This window comes from Eptesicus fuscus, chromosome 5 (assembly GCF_027574615.1).
Source record: "Eptesicus fuscus isolate TK198812 chromosome 5, DD_ASM_mEF_20220401, whole genome shotgun sequence".
NCBI lineage: Eukaryota > Metazoa > Chordata > Mammalia > Chiroptera > Vespertilionidae > Eptesicus > Eptesicus fuscus.
Window position 1 is genome coordinate 21902946 of NC_072477.1, and position 21596 is coordinate 21924541.

General features: G+C 41.4%; 2 protein-coding genes across 3 annotated transcripts in view; both read left to right on the forward strand.

Annotated features, from left to right (window-relative positions):
- Positions 1 to 3419, forward strand: part of TMED10 (transmembrane p24 trafficking protein 10) — a 40458-nt gene extending 37039 nt beyond the window's left edge. The window contains exon 5 of the mRNA XM_008138818.3: positions 32 to 3419. Within this exon, the coding sequence (XP_008137040.1) occupies positions 32 to 153 (122 nt within the window). The 3' untranslated portion in view covers positions 154 to 3419. The remainder of the gene's footprint in view (positions 1 to 31) is intronic.
- Positions 3420 to 10079: 6660 nt separating this feature from the next.
- Positions 10080 to 21596, forward strand: part of NEK9 (NIMA related kinase 9) — a 38934-nt gene continuing 27417 nt past the window's right edge. The window contains exons 1-6 of one of the 2 annotated variants that reach the window (XM_054715908.1): positions 10080 to 10613; positions 13041 to 13218; positions 15585 to 15640; positions 16168 to 16238; positions 17747 to 17852; positions 20343 to 20474. In XM_054715908.1, coding sequence (XP_054571883.1) covers positions 10398 to 10613; positions 13041 to 13218; positions 15585 to 15640; positions 16168 to 16238; positions 17747 to 17852; positions 20343 to 20474 — 759 coding nt within the window. In that variant the 5' untranslated portion in view covers positions 10080 to 10397. The remainder of the gene's footprint in view (positions 10614 to 13040; positions 13219 to 15584; positions 15641 to 16167; positions 16239 to 17746; positions 17853 to 20342; positions 20475 to 21596) is intronic. The other variant, XM_028141366.2, reaches the window with a different exon arrangement.

A 21596-nucleotide genomic window follows, 5' to 3' on the forward strand; every position in this document is an offset into this window, starting at 1 on the left:
ATTTACAATGTTTTTGTTTTGATTTTTTTAGAATCAACAAACACTCGGGTCCTATACTTCAGCATCTTTTCAATGTTCTGTCTCATTGGACTAGCCACTTGGCAGGTCTTCTACCTTCGCCGCTTCTTCAAGGCCAAGAAGTTGATTGAGTAATAAGGCCTACTCTCCTCCCACCTTGTATCTCAGCCAGCAGAACATCACTGGGACGTGCCTGGCCTAAGGCATCCTATCAACAGCACCATAAAGGCACGTTGGAACTTACTTGCCAGAACTGATGTCTCTTGGTGTGGGAGGACATGGGTTACCACCTACACCCAACAAGTCATTGAGGGACTTCTTTTTAACTTGATAGGATTTGGACTGGTTTTGCAACAATAGGACTTAATAGAGTCACCTGTGACAAAAAAAATAGGGGTTACCTAGATAATGCCAAAGCCAGCATTTGTACTGGGTTTCCTCATGTGATCTGTTTGAACCATGTTTTCTTTCCTTCTCCCACTTGCTCACCAGCTTGGGCTTCCACCCTAGTTCCTTTACCAAGATTTGAATGACCATGTGGAACTTGTTTCATTCTCATTGTCCTCTTTGGATTTCCGTGTGAAAACACCCTTAACTTTATCTTAACCGTTAGCTGAAATGTTTAGGTAGCTTCTGGAGGTGTCCTTCCTTAATTTTATGTCTCGTAAAAGGGTGATGGATGTGACACCTCATAGAAATGAGCTTTGAACTATAGATAACTCTTTAAAAACTTTTTCATTTTAGAGAATTAAAACATTTGTGCTCAACTGCTTGAATTTTCTTTTTGTGTATTTATGTGTATTTAGTTCTATGCAGTTTTTATTACATATGTAAATTCATGTGACCACCACCACAAAATGGAAAACAGTTCCATCACAGGGATCCCTTGCTACCCTTTTATAGCTACAGCCACCTCCCTTCCTTACTCCCAAGCCCCAACCTCTGGCAACCACTAATCTGTTCTCTGTCTCTCTAATTTTGTCATTTCAAGAATGTTAGATAAATCAGCAGTCACCAACCTTTTGGACCACCGGTTGGCAACCATTGATATAAATGGAATTATATAGTATGTAACCTTTCGAGATTAACTTTTTTTTTTATCCTCACCTGAGGACATTTTTTCCATTGATTATTAGAGAGCGTGGAAGGGATGGAGGGAAGGGGAGAGAGAGAAACATCAATGTGAGAGAGACACATCTATTGGTTGCCTCCCACATGTGCCCCAACTGGGGCCAGTGATCAAACCTGCGACCCAGTTCGTGCCCTTGACCAAGAATCAAACCCTTGACCTTCGGTGCAAGGGCTGACATTCTAAACATTGAGCAATACCGGCCAGGGCAAGATTAAATTTTCTCACTCAGCATAATGCCCTTGAAGTCAATAGTTGGTTCCTTTTTATTGCTTAGTAGTATTTCATGGTATTGATGTACCACATTTTGTCTATCCATTTACCCATTGAAGGACATTGGGGTCATTTTCAGTTTTGGGCCATTACTAATCTTCTGTGAACGTTCATGTACACGTTTTTATGTGAACATAAATTTTCATTTCTCTGGGATAAATGCTCTCAAGAGGGCAATTGCTGGGTTGTATGGTAAGCATGTTTAATTTTTTTAAGAAACCGCCCTACTTTTTTTCTAGAGTGAGTGCCATTTTATTTATGTTCCCACCAGCAATGTATGACCAATCAGGTTTCTTCACATCCTCACCGATATTTGCTGTTATTTTTATTTTAGTCATTCTGATAAATGTATGTAATGAGACCTCATTAAGATTTTTACTTGCATTTTTCTAATGGCTAATGATGTTGAACATCTTTTCATGAGCTTATTTGCCATATATAGCTTCTTCAGTGAAATATCTGTTCATGTTCTTTGCCCATTTTCTAATTAGATTATTCTTTATACTAATGAATTTTGAACATTCTTTATATATCCTACATACGGCTCCTTTGTCAGATATGTGGTTGCTTGAATTTTTAACATAACAGGTACCAAGGGAAAAAATTAGAAAATTTACCAAATCTTATATGGCCAGCCACTGAGTTAATTCCTGACCCTTATATGTCCCCGAGACATATGATGTATTTAAAAAAACAACACTGGAAGGATCATCATGAATACAGTAAATACTTGAGAATACATGTTGTGAAAGCAAAGCCAAGAATCACTATGAGTATGAGGTACCTAAAGGCCAATACTGATAAAAATAATGTGGATACAAATTACCATGTTTGTAAACAGTTATGAAAAATACTATCACTTGAAATTTTCCCCACTGCTCCCAGGAAAGGAGCTAGGAGTTCATCCTTTCTGCACTCTCTTTTTAAAACCCTGCCAACTGTTGTTACAGGGCTTGTCTAATCACAATGGCAAGAAGTATAGGACTTAGGGCCGTGCAGCTTGCAGTTAAGCAGCAGCATGTTGGAATTAACAGAACACTGCGGTGATGACCTGGATAAAGTCCAAAGGTGGAAGAGGGAGTGAGTTATGTTGTTAAAATCTCAGGCAGTTCTGTTAATGTTCCAGCTATTGTGAACCCAAAAGCCTTTTCCCCTCTTCTTTTGACTCCATGTATGCATTTCTCTGGTGTGGCATAAAAGTGGTTCCTTAATTTGTGCAACATCGCCATCTGCTGTTAAAAATTGATAAGAACTACCTTTGAGGACCTCGCAGCAAAATCCTTGTCATAAAGGCAGCAGATGTAGAGGAAATCTATCTGTGATATTACATTACTAAACGACAGAAGATACATCCAAGTGAAGAGAATGACCAAATTTGTGGGTTAAAATTTCCTTAGACGTTTAACGGTGAAGTTTTGTACCATTGGTCTAATAAGATGCGCTTTCATATTTCTGACTGGTGCCTTTCCTCTTTTTACAAGCAATGAAAGCTACTTAGTTGGTGATCGTACTCTGCTCTGACAAAATGTCAAAGAAGAAAATAGAATAGGCAAATATTTTATTTTGCTGATGTTTTTGTTCCCAAATGTGATTTATGAAACTAAAAATCCTTTCATGTCCTTTCCTTTTATTCATGCCAAAACTATCAATGAGAACATTTGTGTTTTTGGTATTGTTATTATTTGGTTCATTGGTATTATAACTTGATGTTATCAAAAAAGTAAATTTATTTGCCTTTGATAAAAGGCTAGTGCAAGAGCAAATTAGATTTTAAAATGAGGATGTTATCTGGTTCCCTCTGTTCTTGAGCCTATTTTTCAACAGGGTGTATAAAATATAGATGAGAGTGATGCGGTTTAAGTCAGCTTTGTTATACCATTGTCATAAACCATTTTTCTGTTTGTTTAATGGAAAGAAGCATGTGGGATTTATACAGATTCACTTGTGTTGGATGGGGATTTTTGTGTAAATTTTCTCAAATAAAGGCTAGCAGAAACCATTGTAGGTGTATTTTTCTGTTGTTACTCTTGAGTACCTCTTTGTTTGGATTGGCAGTAATTCCTCCACATTCCTTAGTTTTAACATATGGCAAATTATATGTGATAAAGTAAAGAAAAAATATAATTATCCATAATTTACTCCAGATAGATAAAGTTTATATGAGCTAGCAAAAGTTTATTATATTTTATATATAAATTTATAAATGTATATAAAAATAATTATACACCTTGAGAAAGACCAAATAGGGTCTGAAAGCCAGGCAATCTTCTGTAGTTTCCCTCTTTTAGAAACTGCTACTGGAATTATTCCTTTAGAGCAGGAGTGGAGAACCTTTATTCTGCCAAGGGCCATTTGGATTTTTTAAAATATATTTTTTTTTTATTTTAGAGAGGAAGGAAGAGGGAGAAAGAGAAACATCAATGATGAGAGAGAATCATTGATCAGCTGCCTCCTGCAAACCAGGCATGTGCCCTGACCAGAAATCAAACTGTGACCTCCTGGTTCATAGGTTGACACATAACCACTGAGCTACACCGGCTGGGCCCATTTGGATATAACATCATTCGAGGGCCATACGAAATTATCAGTGTAAAAACTAGCCTGCTATATTTGATCAAATATTTAATTAACTCACCCCTAATGCCTTGGGAGGGCCAAAACAAATGATTTCACAGGCCTTATATGGCCCATGGGCCAGATGTTCCCATCCCTGCTATAGAGAACCTTCGTCCTTGCCCTCCTTTCTTAAAATACCTCTCCCAATTTAGAACCCCTCAGAACTTGCTTATTTTGGCTCATCACATCTATGCAAAACCTCACTCCAGCAAGTAAAGGCCATTTTCTCCTTTTACTTGCAGTTGAACATCCTATATAATAAAGAGCTATTATGCAAATAGTTGTCACACCCTCCTGCCCCGGGGCCCGGGGACCTGAGGCTGCGCCCCCCCACCTCTGCGCTGGGCCGGAGGACCTGAGGTTGTGTGTCCCCTCCCCTCTCCCCCCCCCCCCCCCGCCTTGTGGGGCTTGACAGGAGACCTGAGGCCATGCCCCACCCCCACCCCCGCCAGGCGGGGCTTGAAAGGGGACCTGATGCTGCACCCCCTGACAGGTGGGGTTTAATGGGGGACCTGAGGCTGCACCCCCTGCCTGGCACCGAGCCAGGAGATCTGAGGCTGTGCCCCCCCACCCTGCAGGTCTTGACAGGGTTGGGGCCGGCAGGGTCTGGGTCTCGCACAGGTGGGTGGGGACTTGACTCTGGGTCCTGCGGTGTGCCCCAGACTGATAGGAGGGAGATTTTCATATACATTTTACTAATTTTCTTTCATCTCTGACACTTCTATTATAGAGAAAAGGCAAATAGCAATATTAAAATATTTCTTCTAATTCCCTTTTAATGTGCACCGTGCACAGGGCCATTAGTCTATAATAATAAAAGTATAATGTGCTAATTAGACCAGATGGCCGAACAGCGGAACAACCATCCGGATGACCTTCCAGACGAAGCCAGGGCTGCAAGGGCCGAGCCCCTTGCAAGAATTTCGTGCATCGGGCCTCTAGTTTTTCATAAAGCTTCTTTCCAAGAGCAACCTGAAGAGCTTTGCACGCTCACTGGCTGACCCTCCACTTCCAGTACCCAGAAAAATGGGTAATTTGCCAGTGAATTTATACAAAGTAATGGTTCCCAATATCTGAGTATAAATAATTTAACATCAGAAATGTCTTATTTCTCATTGAAGTTTTACTTTCAGAGAACATAATACAGCAGAACTTATCAACGAATTTAAATTTAATAGTTTCAACAGTATATACTTGTTAAATGGTAGTACTTTTTCCCATTAAAAACATAAAATTAATAATGTATTTAGTTTAATATATTCAAAACAGCATTTTAATGTGTAGTCAATATTAAAATGATAAATGAGATATATTATCCTACCTAATAAAATGGTAATATGTAAATTACCATCATTCCACTACGCCCACGATTGGGCCAGCGGGAGGCGCAGGGGGCGGGACTTGGGGTGGCCGGGGTAGCCGATTAGGCCAGCGGGACACTGAGCTCCGTGCCACTGCGAGCTCAGCGTCTGCGCCATGGCTGTGCTGCGAAACAGAAGGGGCCTCTGGGGCAGCGAGCTCACGTCCCACCGGGGACCATCAAAAGCGGGGGAGCTGGGTGCCTGTCTGCTCCGGCACCAGGCCTTTCGGAAGCCTCCGCCACACCGGCGGACAGGCACCCAGCTCCCCCACGATCGAAAGCGAAAGCGTGTAGGGGACCCTACACGTGCATGATTCAATCATGCACTGGGCCTCTAGTTTTTTCATATAAAATCTTTGAAATCCAGTATGCATTTGATAGCTACAGCACTTCTCCATTCAGACTAGCCCTAATTCATGTGTTCAATAGCTGCATGTAGCTAGTGGCTGTCAGATCAGACCATGGAGGTATAGATTTTGCTTGGTGCTTTGGTAGATTCTTCAATCTTTTTTTTTTTTTCTTTAATCTTTACAGTAACTCTGTGGCCCCTGGGGATCTGCATTCATAAGTGAGAACTTTTGCTATATAGCATCTTAACTGTTCACTTGTTAAAATATAACATGGAAATATCTGTTTTTGACCAAAGGCGCTTTAAAATCAGTTATGTCTTTAGAATGTTGAGTTTTTCTGGACTTATGAATATTCAAAGGTCAGATCATTTAGTTTTATTTATACCCATTTTGAAGAAGAAATGAACATGAGTGTTTCTGTTCTGTATCCTCTTAAGATGGAATGGGACATTTGTCTGTTAAGCTTATATCAATGCATTGTAAGTAGAACAATGCACAATATCAGGCTAACCAAATTATAGAAATTATCATTGCAGAGATGCCAGAAAAATGAAGCTTTAAGCTTTGGCTGAACCCTATTCAATTTCTCTAAAGTGAAAGTCAACACTTCTGGTTTTAAGTGATTGTTTTTTCCATTCTTTTTACTCAAGAAGACATTGATTGAATATCCTTTTTAGTGAACTGAACTAAACTCTGGAGTAGACCCAGTAAATAAGCAATACCCATCCTCAAAGTGCCTTCTAATTAATAGAAGGAGGTAAATGGAATGATCTCCCATCCAAGTACTAACCAGGCCCGACCCTGCTTAGCTTCCGAGATCAGACGAGATCGGGCGCGTTCAGGGTGGTATGGCCGTAGACTGGAATGATCTCTATCCAGAATTATTTTCCTACTTTGTTTAGCCATTACTGACTTTACATTTTGAACAGCCCTCCAGGAAGCCTTCACTAACCCATTAAGTTTGTCTTGGAAAAATGTCCCTCCTAAATGCCTTTCTAGAAATCTTATACATTATAACTTATATACAATTATCCTTACAATTACTTCATTATCTGTCTGTTATATGGACTGTGAGCTCCATGAGAGTAGGACCATGTTTATTTTGTTCTCTCTTGTAACCCACCATCTGGCACAAAGTTGGTACTCAGTGTTTGTTGAATGAATAAATTGAAAATTCAAAAATACCTGTACAATATAGAACTCTGGAATGGAACCTACAAAATAAAATGTAATGGGTTATCAGTCAGTCTTGCATTTAGGTTAAAAAATGTTATATGCATACAAGACAATAGCAACATGATACTCAACAAATAATTTTTAAGCCTATATTATCAGGCACTTTTCGAGGCCCTGATGGTATATAGCTGTGGACAAGAGCACATAATCCTCTCATGGAGCTTATATTCTAATGAATGAAGATAGCCAATAAAGTAAACATAAACAAGACATCAGTATCCTATCTAATAAAAGAGTAATATGCAAATTGACCATACCTCAGCTACACCCACAAGCCACGCCCATCAGCCAATCAGGAGCGAGTATGCAAATTAACCCAACCAAGATGGCTGCAGCCACAGAGAGAGCAGGAGGCTTGGGTTTCCCCGGCAATGGAGGAAGCCAAGCTCCTGCAGCCCTGGCCTGCCTTGGTCTCCGCTTAAGGCTACAAAGTTTCAATTATAGAAGATAAATAAATCCCAACAAAAATGGCTGTGGCCACGGAGCAAGCAGAAGGCTTGGCTCTGCTCAAGGCTACAAAGTCTCAATTATAGAAGATAAATAAATACCAGATACCAGGGCCTCTGCTTGGGTCACCGGGGGGCGTGGTGAGCCTGCAAACCACCACAGGCCCCTCACCCAGGCTGCCCCACGTCCCAAGGGAGCCCCTACCCTAATCTGGGACACCCTTCAGGGCAAACCAGCCAGTCCCCACCTGTGCACCAGGCCTCTTATCCTATCTAATCCTATCTAATAAAAGAATAATATGAAAATTGTCCATCACTCCAACACACAAGCTGGCTGCCCCCATGTGGTCAAAGATGACTGCCCCCATGTGGACACAAGATGGCTACCACAAGATGGCCAGCGGGAAAGGGCAGTTGGGAGGGACCAGACCTGCAAGGGAGGGCAGTTGGGGGCAATCAAGCCTGCAGGGGAGGGCAGTTAGGGGTAACCAGGCCAGCAGAGGGAAGTTGGGAGTGACCAGGCCTGCAGGGAAGGGCAGTTAGGGTGACCAGGCCTGCAGGGGAGCAGTTAGGCATCAATCAGGCTGGCAGGGGAGTGGTTAGGGGGTGATCAGGTTGGCAGGCAGAAGTGGTTAGGGGCAATCAGGAAGGCAGGCAGGCGAGCAGTTGGAAGCCAGCAGTCCTGGATTGTGAGAGGGGTCCCAGATTGGAGAGGATGCAGGCTGTGCTGAGGGACACACACACCCGTGCACGAATTTCGTGCACCAGGCCTCTAGTTTTATAGATAAGCATTGTGAAGAAAATAAGGAGTGATGTGATCTGGTGGGAGGGCTGTGGTACTTTATGTATTTTTTTTGTTTGTTATTAACCCTCACCTGAGGATATTTTTTTCTCCCTTGATTTTTAGAGAGAGTGGAAGGGAGGGAAGAGACAGAGAGAAACATCGATGTGAGAGACACACCAATTGGTTGCCTCTGGCAGGCATCCCAACCCTGGCCAGGGATTGAGCCTACAACTGAGGGACATGCCCTTGACTAGAATCAAACCTGAGACCCTTCAGTCCACAGGCCAAAGGTCTAACCATGAACTGTATTATTTTAGATTGACTGGATGTGAAAAAGGTTTAGTTAAGTGCAAGCACAGTGTAAGCAGACCATCATTATAAAGGCTGGTACACTAATAGAACAGAAACATTGGATCAAAGGAGACAGAAGACCCTTTTACTCTCCTATTCAGACCCAATGTTATGCGGAGTGTAGGGTACTTTAAAAGGAATGCTGATGAACTGTAAAGAGGTCAGAGAAATGTGAAAGGATTAGTTAGCCCTCACCCCATTATACCAATTTTCTTCTTCTAATTTGCTGTCACTATCACCTACTTAAAAACCTGGAAGTGTTTCCTGGACTCTCACATTTACCTCTACAACCATATCCCTCCTGACTGATCACAAAGTTTAAATGTTCCTTGGATGGATTTCTTCAACCTGGACCTCTTCACCTCCACTCCACACTGATAGCACCTTAGTGCCTCTTCTTAGAATATAAATTGCCTCTTAACTGGTCTTCCTGCCTCCAGTCTTTGTCTTCCACATTGTCATCAGAGTTCTTTGTAAAATATAACTTGGATCTTATGTAAGGTGACCATATTGTTTATTGTCTGAGCTGGGCACTTGAGCAGAAGAAGGCTCTATTATGCTGGGGTAAGGGGAAAGGTATAAATTGGGACTTTCCCAGCAACTAGGGACATATAGTCATACTAATCATATACTTCCTTTAAAATCTCCAATAATTTTCCATTGCCCACAGGAAAAGCCAAACTATAAAACTATATCTGAGGCCCTGTCTCTTTCTTCTACCCCACATGCACCCTGTCCTCCAGCCAGGTAACCCTCCTCTTAGCCCCAACACATCCTGCTCTGTGAAGAGATCTGGAGCCAGATTGTGGGGTTTGACTCCCAGCTCCCCTTACTGTAACCCTGAGCAGGTTACTTAACCTCTCTGTGTCTCAGTTCCTTCTGTAGAATGGAATAATAGGGTTAAGGGGGATGACATGAAAAAACAAAACGAAACTTAAGAACGGTGCTAGGAACACAACACTCTATAAACGTTAGCTGTTATCTCTCTGATGCAGATCATATTACCAACTTTACAGATCAAAAAATAAGCTTGGAGGTGTGAAGCTGCCAAGGTCACATAACTGATGGAACACGTTTACCCACGGTATTGCAATTCTCTTAGTAGCCTGAGGCCAGGGAGATCCCCCACCCCCAAACACAGTGACACCTACTTCTCCAAGAATGTTGCATGAGTTCAGATGGTCAAAGACAAAAGAATGCTAAATATGAAAAAAAAAAAAAAAAAAGATAAGAAGCATGTCAGGAGAATTGGCTTAACAAGTTTCTGGAGTTGTGTACGTGGGAGGGACCTAGGGTGGCCCCGGGAGAAAGGTGCACCCACTGACTCTTAAGATGACAGGAGACAAATACGTCCGCTTCCTACAGTATCTCCCTTTGGAAGGGACTGCTTCCCCCAATCACTGCCCAGAGAGAGGCCAGGCGCCAAGATGAGGCTGGACGAACTGCGGACTTCCAAGCTGCCTCGGGACCTGGCCAGGGGTCGGGGAAGTAGTCTACAGACCCGTCGGTGATCCCCTCGCTCCTGCCGGAGCCCGACGGTTCCACGCGGTCGCTCCCACGCGCCGGCCCACCCCGAAGCGAGGCCTCCCTTGCCCCGCCAGCCGGGAGGAAGGGAAGCCCTGGCCCCGGACTTAGGCAGTGGGCCAGCGAGGGCGGAGGAAACCCCGCCGGGCCGGAAGCACCCGCAACTGCTTCCGGGTCAGGAGGCTGGGGCCACCATGGAACCTCGCGGGGTGGCGGGGCTGACCGAGCCGCGGGCTGCCTTTTGAAGCGACCGAAGCGCCGCGCGGCCGGCGCCCCTGGTGACACGCAGGCCGGTCCCGCGGCCGCCGCCATGTCGGTGCTGGGCGAGTACGAGCGACACTGCGATTCCATCAACTCGGACTTTGGGAGCGAGTCCGGGGGTGGCGGGGACTCGGGCCCGGGGCCCAGCGCCGGTCCGGGGCCGCGAGCGGGCGGCGCGGCGGAGCAGGAGGAGCTGCACTACTTCCCCATCCGCGTCCTGGGCCGCGGCGCCTTCGGCGAGGCCACGCTGTACCGCCGCACCGAGGTAGCGGCCCGGCTCCCCGCGCCCGGCGCCGGGTCCTCGCTTGGCGCGGGGCGCCCGCAGGGTTCTGTCTCGGGGGTCCTCCCCCCGCTGCCAGTCACCGCACTCTCCTGACTGGTCGTTTCTGTTTAACCCGGGGAACGGAGCGAGTCATTGAACCTTCTGGTAGCCTTAGTTTCCCCATCTATAAAATGGGGTTAGGCATACCTCCCTTTAGAATAAACTTGAAAGGTTCTTTGGAGGGTTAAGCGACGATGCTTTACAAAGTGTAAAATTAAAGTGATATGTGAATGTGAGGTGTTGTCAAAACTTCACTTCCTCTCATGCTGTGTAGCTCTCCAAGGTCAGGGTGGGGAGGATGGGCATAGCTTCAAAATTCCCATGGCAAAGGCAGCTCCCGTATCTTTGCCTTTATCTGTAAGTTCCGAGGTGAACACTCAATTGGAGATTTTTCTTTTTTCTTTTTTTTTTTTTGGAGATTTTTCTTGAAGATCCGATGGGAGGTCGTGGTGTGTTAGTTTCTTCATTAGTGTTTATCCAGCAGCTTGATGCCTGGATAATACTTTTTTTTTTTTTTGTTATATTCTAAGCCAGTAAGTTTTAATTTAGAGGGGCACCAGGACTCCTTTGAGAATCTAATGTGAACATAATCGCCCCATCCACATTTGCACCCCTACATATTCTTGGAAGAGATCCGTGGGTCACTGACCCTTAAATTCACAATGTGTACTAACTAAAATCCCGAAGTGGTGACTCCACTTACAAAAACTAACCATAAACTGATTTTGATCAATAAAGCCTCAAAATTTAAGCTTTAGGATAGGTAAGCATTTAATGAGAACTTGCTGGTTACTGGAGCTGATTCATCCATCAGTGATCCATCTGTAGTTGTGTGTGTTCCAAGCTAACCTAGTTTTAAGGCTGAAAGATGCGGGAGAGAGGTGGTTGCGGGAGAGTATCTTTACGTGTTCTTTTTTATCCTAATTCACATTAATGTATGATGTTAAGTTACTGTTAGTATTCTAGTTTCTTTTTTTTAAAGGTATGTTTTTATTGATTCAGGGAGAGAGATAGAAACATCAATGATGAGAATCATTGATCGGCTGCCTCCTGCACGCCCCCTACTGGGGATGGAGCCCAAAGGGGGCATGTGCCCTGACAAGAATCCTACCTTGACCTTCCTGGCTCATAGGTGAATGCTCAACCACTGAACCACATCAGCCAGACAGTATTCTGTTTTCTTATTTGTACTCATAATATGAGAAAGAGGACATGAGCATTAGTGTACCTATTTATAGTTAAAGAAACCAAAAGTATATTTAAATGACTTGCTCACTTAAATTAGAAGTAAATCTTTGGCTAAACAAAGTTCTATACCTCTTTCCCTGTGCCTTTCCATTATTATCATGTTGAACTTAATTACTGACATTTTAAGTTAAATTTAATTACACTTTCCAAAAACTATGTAACATTATCCATATCACCAAATATTTATTAGATCTGTGTATTTACAAAGATTTAATTAGAAGCAGCTCTTTCCTTCAAGAAGCTTCTATTTCAATGGAAAGACAAGTTAGTAAACAAATAACATGTAAGTTGTATGTATATATGAAAAGAATGGACAAATCATTTCAGGGTATGACCTCTGAAAATGAAGGGAATGGTTGCATTGAGTAAATGTACAGCAGAAGGTTCATTAGGACCTTCCCAAAAAGATTTAATGGCCTATCAGAGTCATGTTAAAGTCTGGGGAGGGTTGTTTAGGCAGAGATGTTCCTGGGCTGGGGAGCAGTGTCAGGGAAGAATTAGAGATATTATAAAAGAGGATATTGGGAGCTGCAGGTAAGTTTTCATGAATAGAGAAAAACATGTAATACATAAAAGTGACAGGAGATAGAGTTGCAAAATGGGCAGCATGAGTTAAATGAACTCAAAGGGCTTAGCTATGACTTCTTAATCCAGAAAGGGTATACAAAAATCACTAGAGAAATCTAAATTGATAATATTAGAGGCAAGTTTAATTTCCATTTTATAAGAAACTGGTCACCCATAGATAACTACTCTCCAGTTCTCTATTTCTCCAATATTCTAGCCCTACTACAATGCTCATCATAACTAACAGTCTGTCGTAATGTCACTCAGTCATTCAACAGAATCTTTGAGATTACTTCCATCCCATATTTTTACATGGAATTGACATGATGCAAATTAAGTGTAGCAATAAGGTTCTGCAGCAAATTATGATGCTTAATTGTATGCGGAACCTTGAAAGTCTGTTCATGATTTTTGTTTAAAGGAAAAAATAGAAACAGTCAGTCTCTTCCCATTTAGGAAGGTTTTTTTTTTTTTTTCTAGGTTTACAGATCCATGTGTGGATTCATTTGCTACCAGGCAAGAGGAAAACACTATAACTCTGTTGCTGTGTTGTAGGATGATTCATTGGTTGTGTGGAAGGAAGTTGATTTGACCCGACTGTCAGAGAAGGAACGACGGGATGCCTTGAATGAGATTGTTATTCTGGCACTGCTGCAGCATGACAACATTATTGCCTACTACAATCACTTCATGGACAATACCACCCTGCTGATTGAGCTGGAATATTGTAATGGTAAGGTAGAATTCAGTGGGACTTCCTTTAGCAAGACAGTCTGTTCATACTTACCTTAAAGTGGATTGAAAAAGAAAAGACAAATACAGTGATAAGAAGTTTAAATGGATTTCTTGAGTGTAGAGAATTAGTTCAGGCCCTGCAGAGTTTTGAAGTGATGCACAAAATAAAGGGAGGGATTTTTTCCTACATTCTCAAATTCTGCCTTGTGATTATAGTTTTATCTTCAAATTATATGTTCAGTTGGATTTTACATTCATTTTTTCAAGGTGTTTTTTTTCTCATGAAATGACATGAGTTAGGCATTAGAGACATACTGTGGCTTGATAAAATACTTAATGAAATCTTTTTAATATTTCTTTATTGGTTTCAGAGAGGAAGGGAGAGGGAAAGAGAGAGAGGAACATCAATGATGAGAGAGAATCATTGATTGGCTGCCTCCTGCAGGTCCCCTACTGGGGATCAAGCCCACAACCTAGGCATGTGCCCCTGACCAGAATCGAACCTGGGACCCTCCAGTCCGCAGGCTGACGCTCTAGCCACTGAGCCAAACCAGCTAAGGCATAATGAAATCTTATAAGTGATACTGATTTATATTGACTTCAGTGAAAGCTATCCTATTAAGAAGTGGTCCAAAGGTCATAACTGAATGAAAATGATAATATAGTAAAGCATGGCCTTATTTATCTGGTCTCTGATTTCTTGGGACCATTTTGCTTGTAAGATAGCAGTATGGTCCAGACTCTGAACCCACATCCCAAGCTTCATGACTTTAGCTCTGTAACCTTGCACAAGAAACTTAACTTTCCTGTGTCTCAGCTTATAAGTTTGTTGATAACAGTTCATAACATACATCCTGGGGTTATTGTATTAAATGAATGTGTAAAGACCCTAGCATTGTACTTGGTATCTAGCAAATGTTTGATATATACTGTACTAAGTAGTATCCTTCTTATTACATAAGAGAATCTCCTCAGTCCTTTCTTGAGCTGCATGCTATAGTGGTCTCACCATATTCTTCATTCTAAATCTCTAAGAGAAAGCTCCTAGATTCTAACTTTCTTGTCTAGACTCTTGTATATCATGGTTGTCCTGGTTCTGATCAACCCTACGTGCACAAGATTGTAATAGAGATTTCTGAAGTAGCAGAAGCCTCAAGTAGTTAACTTCCTTTGTGGTTAGGAGATCTAGAACAAATGGTACCTTTATTGAAACTTCTAGTTACTAAATTACCGGGGGGTGAAAAGGAGGAGAAAGTTGTGAAACTTAGCCAGGGCTAAAGTGTAAGTTATATTTGCAAGTAGGAAATAAAATGACCCATGATCATTTATAGTCTGTCCTAGAGGCCCAATGCACAAAATTCATGCAAGGGGCTCGGCCCTCACAGCCCCAGCTGCCTCGAGGCCCCGCCCACTGGTTGTTCCAGAAGGTTGTTCTGGAAAGTCGTTCTGGAAGGTCATTCCACTGTCCAGTGTATTACCATTTTAGCTCTTTATTATATAGGATTAATTGGAAAGGGAGAAGCAAATTCAGACTTATTCTGCAGTAATGAGTTAGTAAAGAGAGTAATGATTAGAAACAGTCTAGGGAAACGATTTTTCAATCTTTTTTATCTCAAGGCACAAATAAATTAATTACAGAATTCTGTGGCACATCAAAAATATATTTTTTGCAAATCTGACCAAAAAAAAATATATAATTTCGATTCACACACACCAGATACTATTGTGTTGGTTGTTGTCATTTTTTTTATTTGACAACCTGAGGGAAAAGAGGTTAGTGCCCTGACTAAATAGTCAGGTATTGAATGTTTTAAAAGTTCTTGCAGCACACCAGTGTGCTTCTGTGGCACGTCAGTGTACCGCTGCACACTGGTTGAAAATTGCTGGTCTAAGGTGTTCCCTAAACTTTGGGAAATATTTTCAGTGGAAAGAAAAAGAAGTTTATATATACCTGTAAATACAAAACATTTTATCACTGTTGTTTTAATAATCACACTGAGAGAGATGTTATAAAAATGTTGCAGATTCTTTTAAAAGAAGTTCTAGAAAAGAAAATCTGACTTTAAAGACATTCAATATATTTTCACTAATTGGGGTACTATAGAAATGGTTTTTACTCTCCTCTTTTCAAAATGTCTTACTTCCTGTTTTTGTATTGAGCCTCTTCCATTAGGGAGGGGAATCTCTGAAGAATATTTTTGATACAGTACTTGAAAGATGGAAAAGTCAAGAGGGAAGAAGGGATTTCCTTTGGAGAGGAAGCAGAATGCTTCATTTGTGTTAACTGTTAAAATCCTAGTAGATACAGGAGCCAAGCTTTAATCTCTATTAAGCAATTCAAACCTATCTCTTGTTTAATTGCAGGAGGGAACCTGTATGACAAAATCCTTCGTCAGAAGGACAAATTGTTTGAGGAAGAGGTAATTCATATTTCTATGGTAGGAAGCTAGAATTGTAATTTGTTGTATTCTGATTCTGTATTAACTCTTCCAACAATGAAGAGGTTTTTTTCCTTTTGTTCACACTTCTTCCAGGCTCTGGTTGATATTCATGAGAAAGGAAACCTCTAACAAGGAAGCTGTCTATAGCTGCTTCCTAAATGGTTTACCACATCATGACTCTCTATGGGCTTTCTTTTCCGGTTCTGTTACTGCATACTGGTATGCCCAGTTTTCTATACCTTTGCATTCTTCCCAGATTTCTTTCCACAAGCCTGCTTCACCATACTATACTTTATAATGACATTGGAACTATTTTATGATGACCTGCTTTTTCTTTTTACCCCTACCACTTTTCTTTGCCTGTTCAACCTACAAGCAAGAGAGGTCAAGTCATGTTGAATCGTAACTTCTGGTTGCAGCTTTTTTCATTTTATTTGTTTGAGAAAGTGTTTAAATCAAATTTTTGTTTGTTTCCAGTCCAAATATAATTTATTTTTTCTCTGCAGATGGTGGTGTGGTACCTGTTTCAGATTGTTTCAGCAGTCAGCTGTATCCATAAAGCTGGAATCCTTCATAGGTAATGAGTGAAAGAATATGGGATTGATTCCTCCCCACCAATCCAACCCCTACCTTAGGTGCCTCCCATCAGTACTAATATTTTCTTGATTAAGCAGGCAGGGCTTTTACATCTGTATATTTTTAATTTTTTATTTATTGATTTTAGAGGGATATGGGGAAGAGAGAGAGAGAGAGAGAGAGAGAGAGAGAGAGAGAGAGAGACATCGATTTGTTATTCCACTTATTTATGCATTCATTGGTTGATTCTTGTTTGTGCCCTGACCGGGAATCGAACCCTCAACCTTGATGTTTCAGGACAACACTTTAACCAACTGAGCTACCCAGCCAGGTCACATTGATATATTTTAGAAAGGAAAGTGAATAACAAAGGGTGTTATATTTTCCTCCTGAAATTAAACCATGTTTGTGATGTAAGAAGAATTTCCTTAATAGCTAAGTACTGCTCAGTCATTTTTTAAGAGAGATTTTAGAGTTCATTTCATTAATTCATCAGTAAAGCCTAGAAGCCACTATGAGAAGTGGTATTCGATTGGTTGGAATTCACATAAATGTTTTCTCTGAACTGTAATTGGCCATTGTTTTTAATTCGGTAGTACTTTTAATTTGAATAAAAGGCCTATTTATTTTGTATAATTAATTATACACTTGTACTAGACCTTAGGGTGGAGGAACAGTTTTCTGTTCATTTCTAGCTATAGGAGAGAGCCATTATGAACATTGCTGCATCATTATATCCTGTTTTTTAAAATTTATCTTTATTGTCAAAAGTCATTATATCCTCCTTGAATCATTAACCATTGCCAGAGATTAGTGTGTCTACACCAGTATTTCTTTTTGGTTGGTTTATTAATTGTTGACTTACATTTCTTGATAGCTATTGAATGACTGCTGTTGCATATTATTTTCTTTTCAAAAGAAAGTTACAAAGAATATTGTTCTGCTTTTTTTGCATTTTTCAGTAAAGGAAGCTAGAGTGTAAACCAGGCACAGCTTGTTTAACATGTGGCCAATTCATCTCTAGAAAACTAGCCAGTATCGTATTACGTGATCTGTACAGCCTGGTCATGTTGCTGCGGGGATAGGCAGCCTCTTCTCTTACCTTAACAGATTTGAAACTTTGACACCAACCAAATGTTAAGATTGCCTTGATATTCCTTCATTCAAAGCATACATGGTAATTGAAGAAGTAGTATACCTTATAGGAATTATAATTACCTGGGACAGGTAATTATTTTTTTGTCTTACCCTCTTAACTTTTCTTACTGGCTTTAATGGTATGGGAGGCATGCCTGTGCCATGAAGCCCTGGAGAATGAAGTTTAATTTTCTACCTCACTCTCCCAAGTCCCCTTTTCAGTGTGAAAGTGATGACCGTTGTTTGGATTCATAGCAGTCTGAGCAATGGTGACACACTCATTTTCTCTAATCCTGGCTGTGGTAGATGAGATGAAAACAATCGACTGTATGGCCTTGCTATCCAGCATTTTCTTTTTTTTTTTTTTTCCAGAGATATAAAGACATTAAATATTTTTCTGACCAAGGCAAACCTGATAAAACTTGGAGATTATGGCCTAGCAAAGAAACTTAATTCTGAATATTCCATGGCTGAGACGGTAAGTGTATGTTGCCCTTGTCTTATTTTTTTCCTTTTCCTTTCTAGCACCATGAGATACAACTATTCCCCCTAAATATTGCATCCTTTTCTCAGTATTCTTGCAAATTCTCCATACTTTTAAAACAAATCTACAGGAGTCTTTTTCCTGGGCTCACTAACAGGCATTTACATGCTCAGATGTTCTTTCAAGAGTCATTGTCTGCATTGTCTGTATGACCTCAAATCCCTTTCTGACACTTACAAGAGACTTTTCTAAAAAGCCACAAAATACTTTACCCTTTTTCCAGCCTAAGATCTTTAATAGATTTCACTTTATCTCTTAACATTTGAGCTTATGATGTTACACATCTCTTTTTGTGTTTCCTTTGAAATTTTCTGGTTCAGAAGCCATATATTACAAATAAAGGCTGATGCCCAGAGAACAATTTGATCTTTAATATTGTACATAGTCTAAACTGCAGGGTTCCCTTCTCACCTGATCCTAAGAAAGACCATTCTTCAATAAAGCATAGACATAAGTTGACCTTTAAGGACAGTGATCTCATCCTTTTAGGAATTATAAAACCCAATTATTACTCTACTGGTTTCACAATTCTCTGTCCTAAAAAGAACTTGAAAATGTAGGTTTAATAAAAATTAATTTTGTTCTGATGATATTTTTTGATAATGTTGCAATATGCCTGCAAGCAATATAGAGACATTCAAGGATACTGATAGCCAGGGTTGAGATTCTCTGCTTCAGGGATTCAGTCTGATTGTATGGTGGTGCCATATGGAGCTTCTGGAAGCAATCATGTTTTAAGTAGATTTTTTTGCATCAAGAATAATCTGATAAAACCAAGATTTGATTTTTCTTAGCCAGTTAATGCAAAGAAGGAATGATAACATTATAAATGCTGTGTAAGCCATCTGAAAATTTCTTTGCTTTGCTGATTAAAGATGGGGCACTCATTGTCTCTCATCTTAGGAAAGACATGACATTCAAGACATTTTTATTTCCAAATTCATTCTTGAATTCAAGAAATCTTTTTCAAATTTAAAAGAAATTCACTAACTATATTAGTATTACAAATGTCAAATTGAGCCATTTAAAAAATTTAATTGCTATGCATTTCAGTTACAACTTTATTCATTTACCTTCTCCCCACTGCCAGCTTCCTCCCCGCTTGTGAGCTTTTACTAAGTGTGTCTTTATCTGTATGTCTTTATCTGTATGAAATCTTAGTGGGCCTTGAATGCCTACAAGCCTTTATGATCCAGACATCACAGAGCTGTTGTGGCTCCCAAATTATCACAGTGCCTTTACCACAGAGATTATCCTATCTAATAATAGAGTAACATGTAAATTACCATCACTCCACTACGCCCACGATTGGGCGGCGGGAGGCTGGGGGGCGGGACTCGGGGTGGCCTATCCGGCCATTGAGAGGCACGGATCCGCTGCCACTGAGGGGGGCTACCCTGCTGTTGAGAGGCGCAGGTGCCTCTCAAAGGCCAGAGGCGCAGGTGCCTCTCAACGGCCAGATCCGCAGCCGCCGAGGGGGCCTGCCATGGACACCCAGCTGCACCTCTCAACGGCAGGGTAGCCAGGTGTCCGCGGCAGCCCCCCTCAGCGGGACCCTACATGTGCATGATTCAATCATGCACTGGGCCTCTAGTCCTATCTAATAAAGAGGGAATATGCTAATTGACTTCCCCGCCCTCAAAGATGGCAGCGCCCATAGCCAATAAGGAAGGAATATGCTAATTGACTGTCCCGCCCAAAAGATGGCAGCACCCTCAGCCAATAAGGAGGGAATATGCTAATTGACTGTACTGCCCTCAAAGATGGCAGTGCCCACAGTCAATAAGGAGGGAATATGCTAATTGACTGCCCCACCCTCAAAGATGGCGGCGCCCTCAGCCAGTAAGGAGGGAATATGCTAATTGATTGCCCCGCCCTCAAAGATGGCAGTGTCCAGTCCTCTCAGCCCCACCGGGGTGGCAGGCACATGGCACACCTGCCTCCGGAGTCCCTCAGTCCCCCAGCTTCCCAGGGCCGGCCCGAAGCACAGGCAAGCCTCAGATGGCAGCTACCCAGCTGCCCAGGTCCGCCCGAGGCTCAGCTAACCAGTGCCAGCCAAGGCTTGTGCTGCCGGCAGTGGCAGCAGCAGAGGTGTGATGGGGTGTCACCTTCCCCTGATCGCCGGGTTGCCTCCCGCCCCTGAGGGCTCCCAGACTGAGAGGGGGCAGGCCAGGCTGAGGGACACCCCCTCCAGTACATGAATTTTCATGCACCGGGCCTCTAGTTCCTTTATAATTGGCTTTATAAGTGAATAAGATTTCTCCCCATAGTGACATCATCTCACAGAAACCATAATGGGATATGCTGATGAATGTTTTATGGTTGTTATCACTAGTTCCTAGGAAATTTAATTTAGTTGTTGAAATATTAATATGGTTACCCCAGAAAAGAAATTACTATTTGATTGTTTTCTTTGTTGTTCAGCTTGTTGGAACTCCATATTACATGTCTCCAGAGCTCTGCCAAGGAGTCAAATACAATTTCAAGTCTGATATCTGGGCAGTAGGCTGCGTCATCTTTGAACTGCTTACGCTAAAGAGAACATTTGATGCTACAGTAAGTTGATGTATTATCTCCACATTGTCCTTGTAAATGGTACCACTTGATTGAGATAATCAACTTCATTTATCCCTGAGCTTTTTTTCTTAATCCTCACCCGAGGATATTCTTCCGTTGATTTTTTTTTTTTTTTTTTTTTAGGGAGAGTGGAAGGGAGGGGAGGAGACAGAGCAAGAGAAACATTGATGTGAGAGAGCCACATTGATTGGTTGCCTCCCACCTGTCCCCCGACGTGGGGCCAGGGATTGAGCCTGCAACCAAGGTACATGCCCTTGACCAGAATCAAGCCCTTGACCCTTTAGTCCGAAGGCTGACACTCTTGTCAACTGAGCCAAACTGGTTAGGGCTAAGCTTCTGATTTCTAGAACAGAAATCAACTGTAGGCAAAAATAACAACTAGTATCCTGGCACTGGCTTAGTACTGTATTGTTAGAATACTGTAGACCAGATTTATCTCCAATTTGAATTCCCCATTGAATAATCATCAAGTAGTTCGAGCACTGTGCTTGAATTTGTTAACTATAATTTTAAAACTGGCTCTAGGATCGACTGTGATGCTACAGTTTAGATAAGCCATTTTATTTCTTATGCTTCAGCTACATCATTTTTTTAAAAAGCTAAGGCAAATTATATAATACTCATTAAAGTGTTTTGATCTTTTTTATGAAAAATTTACTCTTATTAAAGATTGTTATCGTCTTATGGATAACAAATCTCTTTAAGTTTTTTTTCCTTTTCTTCTTAAGTAAAGCCCATTGTAAGACAGTGCTTCTCAAATGTTAATACACACGAGAACATAGGAAATCAGCTGGGCATCGTGTTAAAATGCAGACTGTTTGAGTAAGTCTGGGACAGGGCTGATAGCTTCCAGATGATACTGATGCTACTTGTCTATGGACCACAATTTGAGTAACAAAAGTGAGTTCACATCCAATCACCTTTACAAACCAGGTGTGAGAACTTAGGCAAATCACTTCATCTCTTTGATCCTCTATTTTATTATCTATAACAAATAAAAAATATATATTCCTCTCACAGAAATGCTCTGATTAGTGTATATGAAAAATGCAAGTGTTAGTTGATGCAAATTCATTGACTTTTCATGAGACCTCTATTTAT